The 18,936-nt window shown below is 43.0% G+C and overlaps 1 protein-coding gene across 5 annotated transcripts in view; it reads left to right on the forward strand.

Moving 5' to 3' along the window:
• The window catches only part of RORA (RAR related orphan receptor A), a 714,961-nt gene that overhangs the window by 615,799 nt on the left and 80,226 nt on the right, over positions 1-18,936 (forward strand). Inside the window, exon 1 of one of the 5 annotated variants that reach the window (XM_080669995.1) lies at positions 6,162-6,377. The exons of 3 other annotated variants lie outside the window; for them this stretch is intronic. In XM_080669995.1, the coding sequence (XP_080526121.1) occupies positions 6,347-6,377 (31 nt within the window). In that variant the 5' untranslated portion in view covers positions 6,162-6,346. Of the gene's footprint in view, positions 1-6,161; positions 6,378-18,936 lie in introns of those variants that run through there. One more of the 5 variants, XM_080669993.1, reaches the window with a different exon arrangement.

The following is an 18,936-nucleotide window of genomic DNA, read 5'->3' on the forward strand; positions in this document are numbered from 1 at the left end:
GCACAAATTCCCTCCTTCTGCCCTTAATTTTTTTCAAAACTCATTCTCTAAATGTGAATAGTCTGCAAAGCTCTATACTAGGCACTTGGAAGAAATTTCTACAACCTATATTGTGAGCTTTCTCCCCTCCTTGTCTGTATGTGCTTTATATTACTATAATCCTTCACTACTAGTTGTTCCTTAAGTAAGAAATGCATTTTCTCTCTCTGTGCCTTTCCCTGTGTTCTGCCCTCTAAGATGCCCATTATTCCTTTTTCTATCCACTAAGATTTGATTTGTCCTTCAAGGTCTAGTTCAAGTGGTATCTCCTCCATGGAGTTTTTAATCTTACAAAGTTTAAGATTTAACCCAACACCAAGTAACCTCTCTTACTCTTGGCTTACCTAACAGCTTATTTTTGGAACACTTAGAGTATGTGTCACACACTCTGCCTTACATTATAAACATTGCATTCATTTTCCTAGTAGATTGCAAGCTCCGTGAGGGCAGGTCTGACATTTATATTTTTTCCCTTCCTTCTCCATGCCCTAGAACAGTGGTCGGCAAACCGCAGCTCGCGAGCCGCATGTGGTTCGCGAGCCACAGTTTGCCGATCACTGCCCTAGAACAATGTAATGCACAGAGGGTGTTTATCAACATTTATTGGATGGAAACCTGCACTCTTTCAGAAAATAAGATAGTAAAAAGATTGTACTCTTATAAGAAACTAGAGGCCCGGTGCACAAATCCATGCACTGGTGGGGTGCCTCGGCCTGGCCTGCAGGGATTGGGCCAAAACCAGCTGACATCCCCCAAGTGGTCCCAGATTGCAAGAGGGTGCAGGCCAGGCCGAGGGACCCCACCAGTGTATGATCGGGCCTGGGAAGGACCACAGTAGGGCTCTAGGGTGTGTCCAGCCCATCTTGCCCAGTCCCCATTGGCCGGACCCCAGCAGCAAGCTAACCTACCGGTCAGAGCATCTGCCCCCTGGTGGTCAGTGTGCGTCATAGTGACTGGTTGAACAGTCGAACGGTCAAACACTTAGCATATTAGGCTTTTATTATTTGGATTAGACATAAAAATGGGAGATCATGAGTACCCTTAGGCCATGGGGTGACTTAATTTTTATTCATCTTCATATTCCCAGTACTTAGCAGGTACTTAATAAATGCTTGTTTTACTCACATGTTTCAAAATTGCAGAAAGCTTAGCAAAAGTGCATGCTGATAGTCATTTCAACACATCTTTATGAAGGCCAATAATTTATGCTAGGCACAGGCTCTGTGTGTACAACAATGCAGAAGCTGGTGGAGGGAGTGGTGATGGTATTTCCATTAAGGAGCCCTACTGAGAGAGAATCATCCTGTTCCTCTTTTAAATTGTTTAATGTATTCCTCCCAGTGGCCCTACAGGGCTCTCCTATCCTTATTTGACATATGAGAAAATAAAGGTTTGCTCAAGACCATTCAGCTAGTGAGTGGGATGAAGGTTGGTTTTGAGCCCAACTTTGTCTAATGCCAGAGATCATCCTACTACACCATGCAGTTCAATGGAAAAAATGGTGCAGCAGAGAGAAAGAGATGAATGTGTCCCTGAGAAATGGGTGGAACGTGACCCTCAAAATGGTTACAGGATGTTTTGAGTTGCAGGAGACCTTTGAGGCCTGTTCCCATTCCTTCATTCCACAGGAAAGGGGACGATATCCTGAAGGGTGAAGTGGTTTGCCCATGGTGATGCAGAAAGCTAGCAGCAAGGATGAAACTTGAACCCAGGTCATCAGGTTGTGAGTTCCTTTCTAGTTCTCATATTCCTTTAAGTAAAAAAATCTTGATTTCTCGAATGGCCCGTTGTACTGCCAGCCATAGGAATGGGGTGAGAACACTCTTAGGAACACAAGAGCAGATGTCCCTCTGGCCTCTGACGTGCATGTCCTTTCTTGGCAGGTGTGTGTGTAGTGAGGCACCTGCTATCCACCTATTCTGGAGGTTGCTCAGGTCTGTATGCCTGTGAACTTTACCCTTTCCCTCATTGTGATGGTTACAAAACATCTGCAAGTTCTTGAATTTCCTAATAGATGTATGAGACATGTGGTTCCAGAAATCTCAGAATCCCTTCACCATTGTCTCAACTCAGCCAAATCTTTCACCTCCAACAGCCCATTACACAAAAGCCTCACTAATTATTTGCAGCCATCTATCAACTATGAGGGGCAACACGCTGTGCAAATGTCTTTTCCATGAGCAACCAGACACTGCCTTCCTTTAGGAATGTTCAGACTGACGCAGGGAACTGACTTCTCTATAGGCTTTTCAGAGCCAAGGTCAGCAGATTAGTAAGCTTCTCAAGATCAGGGCTATTGTCTTGTTCTTGTTTGACCTTTCCAGTTATCCTGCCAGGTGCATAATAGGAATTCAGTTAATATGGCTGATAATGTGAAGTGTGTGCGTGTGTGTGTGTGTGTGTGTGTAAAATTGAAGCTGTTTCTCGCCACCGAAATAGCTTATTTTGCCCTATTCCATGGACTGTGTATGTATATACATACCTGCATGTATATTTAAATCTACTTCTATATTTGGTTTAGAAGCATATAAGACAGATAAGCTGTGTTAACTTGTTCATCCCCTCCCCCTTAACACTCCTAAATAGGGGCCCCTCTGTCACTTTTGGTGGCCAGGTCTCACCAGCATTGTTCCATTTATAAACGTTCCTGTAGGAGACACTGGCTCCTTCCACTCAAAATTAAGCAAGGCTGTGATCTATTGCAGGTAAGTTTGTGCATTCTCTGTAGTTTCCCAAGAAGTCTTGCTTAGAACTCTCTGGTCTAACCCTGTTTGGTCTGTGGGAGACCGGCTCCCTGGCTCCATGCGGCCAGAAGAGCCCGACTCCCACAGCTCACAGTGCGGTGGTGGCTCAGGATGCCGCCGAACCAAGCTGCCTAGGACCACATTAACCTTTCACTGATCCCTTCCTTGTTCAGCTAGAAAGAAATTAATTGAATTAGCAAGCTGCCACACACGGGAGAGAGAGAACCAGGGCCCGGGCGAAACAGAACCACAGAGCCAAAAGGCTCTCTCTCGTGTATATCAGCAAACTTTGAAATCATCTTTGTACCAGAAGCCACTGGCCAACTCGTGATAAATTTGCCAACCCATTGGTTTGCCATTCTCCCCAGTAGCGCTGTATTTGTGATTTAAGGTGGTATATATCATAAGCTTAGACCCCATTTATAAGAAAAACAAATGTACTCTCACAAAATCAAGGATCATTTATTTAACCCCATGAAAGTGCAAAGGCTGGCACCAAGTTACTGATTATACTCCAATTCAGAACCCTGCAGAAATACACAGGCTTTTCTCATAGGCACTGGGGAACAAGCTGGCATCAGCTTGTTTCTCCACTTCCCTGCTAAGTGACAGATCCACTGTGAAACCCAGTAAATAGGGACACCATGTGGGGTTGTCACGGTAGCTAGAGGACTCTGAGTTGAATTACATGTGTGCCTTCTTTTTCTGAAATTAGTCAGTAGAAACATTTAAGTTGACAATTAATGTATAACATATCATGGTCAAGAATTCCCATCCTGTTTAATTGTCTTCATGTAAATGATAAACTAATTTTTCATGGAAAGAATATTTACCCCATAGTTGGTAATCCATAAGCATTTAATATAATCCAAATAATTATCCCTACATTTTAATATATAGTTGGTAAAAGTTTGCCCCGAAATGTGCAACATTTATTGCTCCAGTTTGGTAGTGTTGAAGGAAGATAGGGATCCTTTCATTTCTGACTGATTTGGTTGATGACTTATAATTCCATAGAAAATTGTATTTTAATAGATTTTTTTTACTTTCAAAGTTTCACAAGTTTTGTGTTAATATAAAGAACAATATAATATACCCTGGGTTAAATGCTGAAGACAGTTCATAGAGTCATATTTACAAATAGCACCTAGGTACACAAAAAGGTTAAGACTTAATATCTGCAATTCTGCTCATTAGTTGTAGGATGAGAATGAAATACATTTCCAAAGGGCAAGGTCAGTATTACATTATCCTGAAGATGTCTTTGTTGAATAAATGTGTAAATAATTCAAATAAGTATTCTATTTCCATTGGAGACATACCTATAGGATGAATGATTCTGCTACATGTAATTGCAGGAACATGTCACATTACATGTCATTCCCAATTACCGATTTCATTTGAAATGGCCTGGAAATAAATACCAATTACTAGTAATGTAAAACTATTTACCTTGGAGTCAGATGGCTGACAGGCAGGCTCAAGCTAATGGATTTGGTAATTTTCAAAGCATTATTTTCTAAAGTAGGATACTGTTTAAAAGTAGCATTGTGAATTTTCACAGTTGTATATCTGGATTCAATTGCAATGAGTATGGAAGACCATACCTATGAGCATACAGTCTCTGATGGTTTCCCATCCTTTAACAGTATAAAGGAAAGAAAAATGATACCTGGGACCTACCTATAGGATAGCTTGGCATTAGCCTTCCTGGTTAAAGTTCTTAGCACAAGGGAAATCAAGAACCAGATATGAATGACAGAGTAACTGAGGGGTGTTGCCTCACTGGGGATGCAGTTGCATCATGGGAACATGGTGTGATTTAATTTCATAATTATAAACATCACAGAGGGTATGATTGATTCATTTGAAACTCTTGTCCACTTCGCTATGGCTGGACAGCTGAGTTAACATGGGTAGGTCTTGGCTTCATATTTTCATGACTGCTTTTCTTATTTTTGTGGTTTTATTTGGAAAAAAATTCTAAAGGAAAAACTGCATTAGGATGACTTTAACTGAAATCAAACTTTTATAAAGCAATGACTTGGTTTAAGGTACAATGACATTTTTTGACCTTCTAAATCAGAGGTCTGTGTGTATTTTGCCTTGAAAAGGGAGTAGGGTGGGCAGTGTATGATTCTAGCTTCCCACAGGGCTGATTGTTTATGCGTGTTTTAAATTACCACCCAGCTCTGGGGTCAAGGACAACACAGTTATATGAAAAAAAAAATTCTAAGTCTCTAACTGTTTACTCACCATGAGTGCAACAACGAATAGCCATCTAATATTTTAAGTTGTAAATGGAAACAGACCATCAGAAAAGAAAGCAGAATTGAAGGAACAATAATAGGTATGAAAACGTGGATTTCGATACATTTTTCTGTTATGCTCAAATACTACAGACATGCCTGATGAAATTTTAAATAATGCAGACTCTGGGTGTGTAGCATCTGAAATTCACGGTAAAGAAATTCATCTGATGATCATGTCATGATTTAAGTTTCCATAAAGCCAGTAAAAAGGATTAAGCTTCAAAGTTTGGAAGGAATTAAGCTTAGTTGTAAAGTTAAAATGCACAAAGTTAACCTTTAGAGGTCTTTTTTTTTCCCTGTCCAAAGTACCACAGAGTCCCATTTTTAGGGTGTGAAAACTAGAGCCTTTTCCATTTGTGGATGGGTTCTCAGAGATGGAAGCCAAGATATGGAAGTGCCTGGGAATTTAGGGGCCCTTCTTCCAGGTGTCAGTAGTTGGGCGGCGGGGGGGGGGGGGACCGGAGGGGGGACGGAAGGAGTAATAGACCAAGGCCTTCATTGTTGGTGCGATGAGAATTACCAATGTCCGGGTGGAAGAGTTCCTCCTGTCCAGGCTGAGTCTCTCTGGAAAGACTTTGGGAGGCACTTAGTTCACTCCCCTGGACTGCGTTCTCCATGTATCAGAAGGGGACTCTACCTTCCCAATAGAACTGGGGCGCTCTGGAAAATGGGCAATGAGGCTGACTACGGCTCCCCCAGACCAAACCCCTCTTTTCCGCTAACTAGCCTGAGCATTTAACACCCCTGGGGGCTCCGGGAAGGGAGCGAGAGAATGGCGTCAGGTTGCTTGCCTCTTGCCCCGCGGACTGGGGGGAGAAAGTGGTCCGGTGCGAGTTCCGCGCACAGAAAGAGCCCTGGCGGCCACGGGCACTCACGAAGGCGAGGAGAAGGCCGGGGTCCCGGGCGCGGGCCGGGGGCGCGGGCGGGCAGCGCGGGGCCCGGTTGCGCCCGCCGAGCAGCCGCCGCCGCTCACCTGCACGCGGGGGCGGGGCGGGCGCGGCGCTCAGGCGCGCCTGCCTCCCGCCTCCCGCCTCCCGCCCGGGGAGGAAGCAGAGGGGCGCGGTGTAAACAGAGCGGCGGCCGTGATGTCAGACGGTCACATGGAGCCTCTTATGGCTCGGGATGGCTCTCGGCGGGCGGGCAGCTGCGGCAGCTGCTGCTGTGGCTCGGGCGGCGGCGGCGCGGCGGCGGCAGAGGGGGCTCCGGGATCGGACCATCCGCTCTCCCTGCGCTCTCCGCACCGCGGCTTAAATGATGTATTTTGTGATCGCAGCGATGAAAGGTAAGCCGGGCGCCCCGCCGGGGCTGGGTGGGCTGGCTGCTCCGGGGGGCGGGGAGGCGGGCGCGCAGGGGGAGGGGTGGGCGCGCCTGCCCGAGCGCACGTACTGCCCGGGGCCGGGCGCCCGAACCCCGCCGGGGCCTTCTGGGCCAACGCGGCGGCGCCACCTGAGCTCGGCCGCGGGATCTGCCCACCTCTTGCTGGGGGCAAAGGCGCACGGGGCGGACCACCTTCTTCCGCCCCGTGCGGCTTCTGTCAGTTGCCCCGGTCCGCCGGCACCTGGCGGGGTTTCCTGAAGAAACTTTGCCGGCCGTCGCCGCTTCTGGAAGGGAGGGAAGGTCGCGGGAACTCTGAGGAAGCCGGGGGCGCCCGCAGCGGGGCGCCCGAGGCCGGTCTCCAAGGCCCGCACCCGGGACAGCTACGGCCTACGTAGGGAAGGCTCTGCGGCCGGGCGGGCCGTGCGCGCGCGCGGACGCGGTGTCATCCCTGGGGACTGACTGGTCAGCGCCCCAGGCCTGGCGCCCTCCCGCCCTGGCGGCCCAGCAGCCCGGAGCGGGTCCGCGCCGCGTCCTGCCGCAGCCACTTCCGAAAGGGCCCGGGCCCGAGTGAGACGGGCGCCTGGAGCGTGCCAAGGCTCCCTCGGCGGCCTCCCGCAGCCGCAGCGCACCCCAACTCGATACTTTGGATTGTGGATTTGCGGGCACTGGTAGAGGTTAGATGGCGGTGAGGGCCGACGGGCGCGGGTTAGACGCGGCCAAGCCTCCCCACCGGCCTTCGCCCCGACCAGGATTCCATGGCCAGGCTGGTTGCAGGATGGCAGGAGGCACTGGTTGAAGAGAGGACTAGCTCAAGGTCCCCTCAGGTGAGGAGGAAATAAACCATAGCAAGTCAAGGAAGTTTGTAATGGGAAAGCCAAAGTTTGGAGGTGTGCAGGAAGTCGCCCGTGCGGCCTGGAGAAACCCAGGCACGCTCCCCGGACTGTTGCAAACAGCCCCGGAGAAACTCAGCCCGCAGCACGCTGCCGGCTCCAGCAACAGCAGGTTCCTCGGGGTAGATAATCTGCCTGAGCGGCTTCGCAGACCCGGCCGCTGGCAGCGGGGATTTAGAGCCCCATCTGTTCGCCGCGGACAGGGCTCCCCTAATGCGCAGCGTTTTTGCAGATCCAGACTGTCTTGCGGGTTCCCCCTTCCGTGCGGGCGCCGCTCGTTAAATGTTTGTTAGGTTGAGGTTTTGTTGCAATCCAGGATGAAGGGCACCCGGTTCGATATCTGCGCTGGGTTTACTTTCGGATCACCGAGCTTTGCCTTTCTTCACTAGAGATTGGGTGGCATCTCTCTTATTAATTATTAACAGGCCGAAACGTACTGGACGCTGAGATGAGCTGCTTGAGATGAAATTCTACAACGTGCCCACAGCAAAATTTCTATCTTTTTTCCTGTGACTTTCGGGAAATAGGATTTAATCACTTTTAGAATATGCAACTGATAAAGTAAGAGAGAAGAAACCTCCCTGTGATTCACGTTCTTAAGCACTTAAAATCATTTTGGAAAGAAAAAGTGTTAAGATTTTTCTTACCGACTTTTATGTAAAAGAAATCTATGCTTCTCCCCTCCCCCCAAAAAAAAACTTGTATTCTGTTTCCTGCATTTCATTAAACTTGTAAGAATAAAATGAGTCAAATATCCTTTGTAGTTCAGACATTTTCTTTCATTTTTTTTCCTTTTAAGTTATAAAATAGATTTTGCTATTTGGGAGGTGACAATGTCAACCCTAATCCATTTTATTTCGTATAATTGGCGTTGATTGAGACAAGGGTGGGCGGGAAGCTAAGACCATTTCCTCTAATGAACAGTAACCAAACAGTACAGTGCATTTTAATATTTTAATTTTGACATTTCCAAGTATATAGGCTTTTTTGCTTTTATAGTACTAGTATAAAGTGAACTTCCATCCTATCCCTCACTAACATAATCATGAGAATTACACCACCATCATCATCCCCACATTTGTCTTGGAGTGACCTCTGGCTGCCATAAGATAATGGATTCGTAGTATTGTGCTTCGAGAAAATCAGCTCCGGAGTACTGGCAATGCAGTTTTTCTATAAGCCTGAAAGAGAAATACAATTATAATGCCTCTAGATAATTAGGATATTTTATCCCCAATATCATAACATCCTGTGTTTTAATGGGATTATCTTGCTTTGGTACAAATTAAAACTAAAGAAAAATAATGGTGGGAAAATGAGGAGTGCTGTAAATGTTTCCATATCAGATTTAATGGGGTGGGGGGAAATGACCCAGAATCATATTAAATACTTCCCCACTGCCTCTCAGTATTAATAGTTAAATTGGTTCCATATGTAAGAGTTGGTACAATTAGAGTTTTCATGCAAAACAGAAACTCTCTTTACAATATAGCTTTTTGGTTTGTGTATGCATGTGGACAGCCAAGTAGAGAACAAGCCACCATAAAAGAGAAACATTCTCTTTGTTGGCTGATTTACTGTTGTTTTTTAAACATCATTAAATCAGGCCTTTTGAACTCACCAAAGAAGAAAATCCTTCCTCTGTGTTAGTTGTCAAATAAGTTTAGGCTTAAAGTGGTTTCATGCTTAGAAGTAATAAATCTTCATTTGAGCAACTCTAGTCTCATCCTTCAGTTTTGTTTTTGTTTAATTAACAACAAAATTCCAATACCATTTGGATTGCTTCTTGGGCAAATGGAGAGAGCCAGCGGTAACATTTAGAATCCGTGGAGCACTTGGTCTGCTCATCATGAAAGTGCATTGGCCAAATGTCAGGCGGCAGCCGAGTGCTGAAAGGAAATGCAAGTGCTTCATCAGTTTCAGCAGATTATGTACACCTTTGGCTTCTTGTGAGTGCTCAGCCTGTGTTCATGTAAATGGAGTGTTGAGAGTGAAGGGGAGGCTTAAAGGGAATTTCTGTCCCATAATAGATTCTTCTCCAATATAATTCGTGTTCAAATATAAAGCACCTTGCTACATTGAAAATACATGTATGTTGGTGATTGGCAGTATTTCCAACTCTTAATAAATTTGATTTTGTAGTTTTGAATAATTTGGCTTTTCTTTTTACAAAATGAGTTTTGAATTTTACCCCTGATTTTCTTTTAGGCACTATGTCATTGATCCCGTAGCTAGGATTTTTGTCCCATTTTTGTGACCTTTGATGGGTAGGATTGGGAGAGGGTGATGGCCCGATCTTGAAAAGAGGAAACCCAAATGGCTGCTTCAGTGAGCGGAGTGCTTATCAGGCAAGGAGCAGTCAGTTCTTTTAAAGACAAAGAGGATCTCTGAGTCCATTTTTCCAGGGGAGGAGTGGGAGCTTGGAATGGCTGTGAAGTAGAGAATATTTTAAAAGCACCATTTTGATGAGCAGCCTCTTGATTTTATGTATTTCAATTACATAAAATGCAAAGCAACATCATATTCAAGCAAACAACTTCACCTTCTATTTAATGAGAACCATATAACTTCTTCAGTGCTGCCCAGTTATAAAATAATACAACCTCTAAATAGAAATAGTCCTTTAAATATGTGTGTGTGTGTGTGTGTGTGTGTGAGAGAGAGAGAGAGAGAGAGAGAGAGGGAGAGAGAGAGAGAGAGATTTAAAATTTTAGGTTTTTTAAGGACCTAATAAAAATGTTAGTAAATATATTAATAGTTCTTACTAGACTCCTTTTTCTCCCATCTTCCCCTCCCAACCTAGTGAACCACAATATAATAGATGTGACCAGCAAGTAGATAATTGCAAAGCACTTGCAATAGCACCCAGTCACTTTGTAATGTGCTCTGGGCCACCTAAGCAAACAATGGTTACAAATAACCATTTACTGGGAGAAAGAGCGACTGGATGGATGGGTAGGTAGGTAGGTAGGTAGGTAGATAGATAGATCGATAGATGATAGATCTACAGAAGTAGAGTTGGAGTTCAGATTTCTTAAAATTCTCTCAAATTATTTTAGCGATCAATAAAAACCATTGTATGGGACGAATCTTCTAAGAATACTTTGTTATAGAAATGTTTTCTGCATGCATTCTAAATATTCAGTGTTTATTAATAAGAAATCCATCTGCCTTAACCTATCTACTTCACATTTAGTGACTAAAAACCATAAGTAGATGCTCAGAGTGAGCATTACATAGTGCTTATGTTTCTCTGAATAAAAAATGATGATTGGGAGACACCCACCCAAAGGTGTGAACTGACATTTGATACTCTCTCAAAGACCACATAGTGACCCCTTTGAGAATGATTTACAAGCTCTCTCTTGCCCCTCCAGCTCCTCCACAGACAGTACCTGCCTTCCACACCAGCCTTTGAGTCCTGGACTTAGAGATTTGTAGTCAGAGCTTTTGGCATCTGACATGCAGGAACATGGTTTTTCTGTACATTGTCAGAGTGTTCTATGTCCAGAGATAGAGGTCTAGATAGACAGATAATAGCATGAGTTAGCCAGTGGGCAAAATGCAAGAAAACAGTTGAAATCTTCTTATTTCTGGATTTGACATTTGCTAGCCTCAGCAGCTTATAAGGAGGTAATGTAAATCTTTGCTTCCTGTATAAAAAGTAATGTCCAACCCATCCCGTAGGTGTGCCAGTGATTTCATATTTTGCTTTAGATTTCATTGTCTCTGAAGTTTACTAGGCGTTTCATACATAAATTGAGGGGTGATGTCAATCTATCTTTGTTCTGCGCTTTATGCTTTACAAACATTCTTATATCATTTACTCCTCCTTGGAAAGTCATTGATACTGCCTTGCTTTTCAGTTGAAGAAACTGAGGCTCACTGAGGTTATGTGCTGTAGAGGCTCTCCCAGTTGAAACTCGGTGAAGTGAGGACTTGAGCCCTAATTTCTACTGTCTTCATGCTGCCTCCCCTGGAGGAAGCTGTGAATATGTCCTGGATATAACTTTGTCTCTAGTTAGTGGAAATTATAACTCTGGCATTTATGAGGGAAAAAATAGATTCAATTATGTAATGCTTTGCTGAGCCTAATATCCTTAAATTACTATTTAATAAAATCAATTTGGTACAAATGGGGTTATTCTTATTTGCTTATCATTAGCTCTCTTCATCCATGATTTTCATTAAGTCCGCTTGTTATAAGAGGATCTGGGTGAAATGTAGGCATTTCTGTACTTTCCTTAAAAATACAGAATGCCACGAGGTGCAGTGAACCTGTGTAACCTATCTTCATTGTGATAAAATGAGCTAGAGATTTATCTGTATGTTCCACTGTCTTTACACGTAGGAGCATTAGGAAATGCATCTTCTAATTTTAAGATGCCTTTATGTAGTAGAAGTCTCTGGAGTCCTTGAGCTTGAGAGCCCTGGTGGTTTCCGTGACAGCTAAGGGGCATGGCTGTGGACATACTCGAGAAATCTGTTGTCTTTTAGAAAATCACATGAGGAATAAAAGTTTCCAAGTAGATAGATCTGCAAACGCTCATTTCTCACTTGATGGGTGTTTACCTCTCTGGCAGCTGGTGTGAGGTATGTTTGTCTGAAAGCAAATAAGCATTATTTCATCGAGTTTTGGGGAAAGAAGAAAGCTTAAAAGTCATTCTAATACATGTCCTATTGGCATTTGGTTTCTCTCCACAGGATTTCTGCCAACTGATTATCTGGTTATGCCAGAACACCTCCTATGATGGGAAACTCACTATTGTTACAAGTAACTTATTCCATCTTAAAACAGAAAATTCTTATATCAACGATAAATCTCTCCTTTTAATTCTAATTTTTCTTTTGGGGCTGTTTAGAACAGATTTAATCCATCTTTCATATGAACAATTTTCAGTAATTTGAAGACCAAGTATGAAACACACACACACACACACACACACATACACACACACACACACACCCCCTCTAATCCTTAATCTTTGCTGTTCCTCTACACTCCACTTTGTTCACGTTCAGCCTTCCCACAATCTTGGTCAGTTTCTTTCTCAAACACACTTCAGTTTGTCTAGAACCTCTCGAAATTTTTGTGCCAAAAAGTGGAACCCGAGTACTAGTTGTGGTATGATTGACTCAGCACTTAACTCACCATAGAGTAAAGGTTTTTAAACTTTGTTTTAACATGTTAAGATACAGAAGCTAGGCTGTATCTTAGACCATCTCAGTCTTTGTGATCTTGTGAGTTGTGAAAGTGAACCTTGGACCTATTTAGGAATACTTTTAGATAACTGAAGTTGATTATTAAGTATCCAGGAAAATAAAAGATATTGCAAAAAAAAATAATAAAGGAACATTGGAAGCACTTACGAGATGTTTTTCTCCAAAGTAGTGTCAGATCTGAGATAAGTCTGCCCTCTAGTGGTTGCTTACTCATGGAAAGCTAAAAGCCATAATAATGGTGCCAATCAATTTCCCATCAGGCAAGTGGAGAGGTCAAAGGTTGAAATTATTTTCTCAGTTGTTCTGGGGAATTCTACATCAGATTCAAAAGATAATTCATTGTTTTACATGATTATTAGAAATGTGCCTGTAGGGGAGATCATGGACTTTAAAAGTTTGCTTGGAAGGAAGAAAGGGAATTTTTTATAAGATTCTGTTTGTCTCTATATAAAATTTAAAATTTTAAGTGAGATTTGGTCTTTAAGTAAATAATTATTTTGACCTTTATGATAATCCTTTTTGTTTTTTTAGAGTTTAAACTTTAGTTCTATTCCACTACCCCTAAATATGTTTTTGTTTTTTGGTGATGGGGGTTTTTGTTTGTTTGTTTGTTTGTTTGTTTGTTTTAATACTCACCCGAGGATATTTTTCCATTGATTTTTTTTTAGAGAGAGTGGAAGGGAGGGCGGGAGTGGGAGAAAGAGAAACATCGATGTGAGAGAGACACATCAGTTGATTGCCTCCTGTATGCGCCCCAATCGGGCTGGGGAGCGAACCCAAAACCCAAGTACGTGCCCTTGACCAGGAACCAAACTTGCAACTTGTGGATCTTCAAGTCAACACTCTAAACCATTGAGCATACCGGCCAGGGCTCAAATAAGTGTATGTGTTTTTAAACTGTCATTTTGATCAGAGAAATCCAGCATTTCCCCTTTTTAAACCAAAAGCATTTTTCTTCCAAAAAAGATAAACAGCTCGAAGGAAGTAAACTACTGTAGCTGTTTTTGGCAATAAAATAATTTTAAACATGGATGCAAAACTATTAATCCCTTGGGTTCTGAAAACTTATGATTAAATCATTTGGTTTGTGTAAATATGTACAATTTGCCAAAGATATAACATCGATATTTCAGAGGTTTTTAGGACATTTCATAGTTTATGCTTTAAAACACTGCACAAAGTAGTGATATGCATCCATTTGTGTAATTTTTAGGATAAATAACAAGTGAATTGTGGGATTTTGATGATGTGAAACAGTCACAAAACAGTCTGATTTCTGTGTTGGAATCAAAGAAATAAGTACTGGTCTTCCTATTTCCTTCAGTATCGTCTGTCCTCATGCTACCCAGAGGCATGAGCTAGCAGGTTTACATGGCTTTTGCACTTCTCGAGAAGGCGAGGCTTCGGAGTTGAGCGAGAACAGCCAGGGTAATGATAATGACAGGCGGTCACCGGGATCGCAAAGGCTGACAGGGACCACTTGCTCCCACTGGAAAGTGAAATTGCCTCTTTAGGTGAAAAACAAGTAAGGGTAGGGGGAGCGCGAGGAAAGCCTACTGTTCAAACCTTTCCATCATAGAAGTAAGGTAGTGGTTCAGAAGTGAGGATTTGTGGTTACGTTTCAGATCAGTTCTTGAAGCAAACTGTTTTCCAAGCTGCGCCACCCAGAAGTGTGATTCTTTCACCACGTGAGAAATAGTTCTTGTTCACAGAATGTTATGTTATTTTCATTTTTCAGTTGTCGGGTTTTTGGTGTGTTTTTTTTTTTCCTTTTTTATTTGCTTATCTCATGTTGCATCTTCTGGGTATAAGTAATAAAATAAGTTTGTTTGAGCAAACATTTATTAAATGCCTCCTGTGTGCTAGGTTATTCAGGTGCCATTTGCAAGCTTTTATAATAGGATTGAGACACTTCCTCCTAGTCATGTGTCTCTTCAACCATGAATCAGCGTTTAAAAAATACAGTGAGAAATTGGCAGCCATGCTTAACCAGAGAAGGCTGCTTTAAGACTATTGGGCTTATAGGTTTGCAGTTTCTATGAGCCACATGCCATTTAAAACAACAGAGAGCTTGTGACATGCAATGAAATCTATAATAATAAAAGTACAATATGCTAATTAGACCGGATGTCCTTCCTTCCTTCCTTCCTTCCTTCCTTCCTTCCTTCTCGACAAAGCCGAAGTGGTTGGGGGCTGAAGCAGATTCTTATACTAATGTGTGAACATGATTTCCTTCCAAATAAGCCCTAGGTAGGCTCTAAAATCCTGCCTAAAGCAGTGGTTCTGAAACTTTACTATAGTAGAACCCATAACCCGGAGAGTTCCACAGGCAGGCTCCTGAGCCCCACCCAGAGAGAGCCGGATTCTTCTGTCTCTCTGTCCTCTGGTCTTCCTGACCCAGGAGGCCATGTATTTGAAAAGCGTCTCAGCGTTGGGTGATCCTCAGGGCTCCATCTGTGAAACCTTGTCCTTGCCTGTCAGAGCTGGATGGGCACTGAGTCCTCCAGCCTTTCAGTGGTTTCCAAATATCATTGATCTTCACAGTCAACTGGGAGCATTTAAAAAATAAATGGCTGTTCTCCATCACCTGCAGGGCCCCTGCTTGCAATGGGCTGATGGTCCCGGTGAGGCCAAGGAATTTGAATTTGTAAAAGCTCCTCTGGTGGCTGACATCAGCAGGTCAGGGAACCACTGCTCTGCTCTCACCCTCTCCTCTTCCTAGAGAGGAAAGTGGAGCTCGAGCAGGTAATAATATTAGGGGGAGCATAACTTTCCCTTTAGCTCACTTAAATCTCTTTCAGAGTGAAAGAGGTGTCCGTTGGGAACCATTTCTGCCATTGTTTGGATGTTATTAACATACTTGAGATATTCTTCTGGCTATTTTTGTCTTGCTATCAACCAGCTAGTAGGAGGAAGTGGGCAGACTTTAAATCTGTCCGCTGTGGCTCAGTTGGTTGGGTGTCCTCTCGTGCACCAAAAGGTTGCAGGTTCAGTTCCTGCTTGGGATTTTGGCTCAATCCCCCATGGGGGCGTGCGGGAGGCAGCCAATGGATGTTTCACTCTCACATCAATGGTTCTCCCTCTCCCTCTCCCTTCCTCTTTCTAAAAAACAATTTAAAATATTTTTTTTTTTTAAAGAAAGAACACTGCAAGGAGTATAATTTCTGCTAAAAAAAAAATAAAAAAATAAAAAAAATAAAAACTGTTACTTCAAATGGTCCAAACAGGAGAGGACCTGAGGTTACCTTGGTGCTGGAGGTGTCTGTGGCACTTTCCCAACACGATTCCTTTTCTGCATAAGCCCTGCCAGGAGCGTGGGCCTCACAGCCCTCAGTGAGCTCTGCTGGGTGTTGCCACCACTGTGATCGCTAAGTGGGGGCAGGCTGGGGATCATGCTGGCGTCAAGGCCGACTCCAGTGGAAACAGTGATGTCTTTTTTATGTTGCTTTTTTTTTCAGTAACAAAGTAAAGGTTTCAGTGCCCTGCAAGCTGTCAGTGCTTCCTACTTACAAGATGGCGTTTCTCAGGCCCTGAGCACATGGCGTGCATCTGCCCGCATCCAGGCACTGACGGTGGCGAAGTCTGAACAAGGCAGATACAACGCAGCCTTCCGGCCGCTTAGCTTCTAGTCCAGTGAGAGAGGAAAAGTAGAACAGCTTTTGTTGTGGAGAAGGGCAGCTTCCACATGGCAACTCCAGGCGCCTCTTTCTTTGGAAAGTGTTGTGCGATGTCCCATTATCCCGGCAAAGGTGATGCTGCCGGGCAGCAGAGAAGGCAGCGGACTGAGTCTCCGGTGTCTGTGAGTGTAAGTTCTGGTGGAGGAGGGACAGTATACCTAAGTACACGCATAAATGAACCAGATCAGCGATTTTCAACCTTTTTCATCTCATGGCTCACATAAACTCTTTACTAATTAAATGAAAATCCTGTGGCACACCAAAAATATAATTTTTGCCCATCTGACAAAAATAGGTATTATTTTGATTCATTCACATCTGATGGCTATTGTTGTGTTGGCTATTGTCATTATTTATTTATTTATTTATTTTTTACAATCTAAGGGAAAAGAGGTCAGTGCCCCAGACTACATAGTCAGGTACTGCATGTGTTAAAAAATTCTGTGGCACACCGGTTAAAAACCACTGAACTAGCCCAGGCTGGGTAGCTCATCATCCAGTTAGAGCATCCTGATATGCCAAGGTTGTGGGTCCAATCCCCGGTTAGGGCACATAAAAGTATCAACAAATGAATGCATACATAAGTGGAACAACAAATCAAAGTCTCTCTCTTCCTGTCTCTCTAAAAACCAATCAATAATTAAAAAAAAAAAAAAAAATTGCTGCCCTCGCCGGTTTGGCTCATTGAATAGAGCCTCAGCCTGCGGACTGAAGGGTCCCAGGTTCCATTCTGGGCAAGGGCACATGCCTGAGTTGCAGGCTCAATCCCCAGTTGGGGGTGTGCAGGAAGCAGCTGATCAATGAGTCTCTCTCATCATTGATGTTTCTATCTCTTTCTCCCTCTCCCTTCCTCTCTGAAATCAATAAAAGTATTTTTTAAAATTCCTGAACTAGATAAATACAGATAGTGACAACAACTAGGCCAACATAAAAACAGTGTAATGCTTATGGCCTCATGGATGGACATCAGAGAACAGAATCCAAGAATTTTTTCCAGCCAGTAGTGAATGTTAGGCAGTAGTCCCAGATGGGAACTCAGAGGTCATCTTGTCTCTTAGTTCTCAACCTTGTCTGCACATTGGACTGTCGAGAGAACTTTTTAAAAATATGCAAGACCAGGCTGTGCTCCTAGAGGCTCTGATTTTATTTATCTGAGATAGGGCTCAAGTATTGGTAATTTTTTAAATCTCCCCAGGTGATTCTGGTTGAAACCCCCTAAAGTCCAACACTCTCACTTTACACATGAGTCACAGTCCCTAGTGCAGGGAAACGTCATTGGATGGTGGAAACCCCCTCATGTAGGGTGGGAAAGATATGGGTTCTCCTCCAAAGTCTGCTACCCAGTCATTGTCAGGTTACCTCAATTGTTCAGTTTCCCCACTTGTCAAATTAGAAGGTTGGGTATGATAGCCATCAAAAACTTTCCCAGTTCCTTTATTCTGTGAAAATGTTTCTGTTAGAAGAGGAAAAGGCTCTGGTCTCTTGGTTAAGACTTGGAAGGCCTCTGGTTTCCTTCTGCCCTGTCTCAACCCCCAATTGCTATAGGTGCTTCAGTCAACTAATCAGTTCCTTTTGGAGGTGAAAGTGTAATGTAAAAAGAGATTATTTCTTTTTGCTAACTATTTAAATAAATTAAAGAACAAGCAAGCTTTCATTAATATTAATAACAAATATGCCCAGACTTAGTTCTTGTAAATTACAGTCATACCTTATTTATCAAATTCTAGCCCAAAGCCTTGTTTTTCCATTTTTGATGGTTGACTTAAAACCCAGGCGGTTGAGGGTAGGGAGGTTGTTTAAAAATGGAAAACCTGGAATAGTCTTAACAATGACACACCACAGTAATTTTATTTCTTACCGAATAGTCCAGGCCAGAAACACAGAGAAATTGAGGCTTTCCTAATACATATTATTTGGTGTTTACTAGCAAGCAGAAACAGTGTGTCCCCTGTGTTGCCATCTTATAAAAAGAAAATAACAAAACTAAGCTCTATCATGAAAAATATCATTGTGCTTCCTCAGTTGAGACCCGTATCTCTAAGAACTTGGGTTTCATTGAAACATTCACTCAGAAAGATAACAGTTCATTATAAACCAGCATGGTGTGATGTAAGCACCTTAGCTTTATTTCCTTTTTGTGCAGAATCTCCCAGTGGGCTTTGACAATATTCAGCAGTTCCAGAAGTGATAAAGTAGTTTGAAAAGTAAATCTGATGGGAGCTGGTAAAAGAAATTAGAGCCTTGTCTTCTTCAAAGGAGATTTCTAAAGATGAGCATATTGCCCATTTTGCACATACGTATTTAAGAAATTGTACACACATTGTACGCGCATCCACATGTTTACCTCAGACATAAAATTATGAACAACCATCTTCCTCTAACTTAAGTTGCATCCATAATAGCAAGCACCTTCTGAAAATGATACTGTTTAACAAAGTAATCTGTTTGGCAGAAATGTATTTCAAAAGCCATGTTTTCATTACAAGCGAAAAGGTCTAGAACAGAAGTCTTCTGTTTCTACCATTGCAGAGAAACAAAGTTGTTTAAGAGGAGTGAAGATGTCTCAAAGTTTTGGCAGGCTTTCCAAGCCCCCTGCTGTGCTTTCATTCCGAATCCGTGGAAGTTTCTATGTGATTTCAATGGCTGCTTAGGGGAAATATTGACTAAGCCACTCCTTTTGACTGTTAAGTTGGCTTAAGCATTTTTAGAATGTTTTCATTTGCTAGAAATATGT

This window comes from Plecotus auritus (genome assembly GCF_963455305.1).
Source record: "Plecotus auritus genome assembly, chromosome: 1".
NCBI lineage: Eukaryota > Metazoa > Chordata > Mammalia > Chiroptera > Vespertilionidae > Plecotus > Plecotus auritus.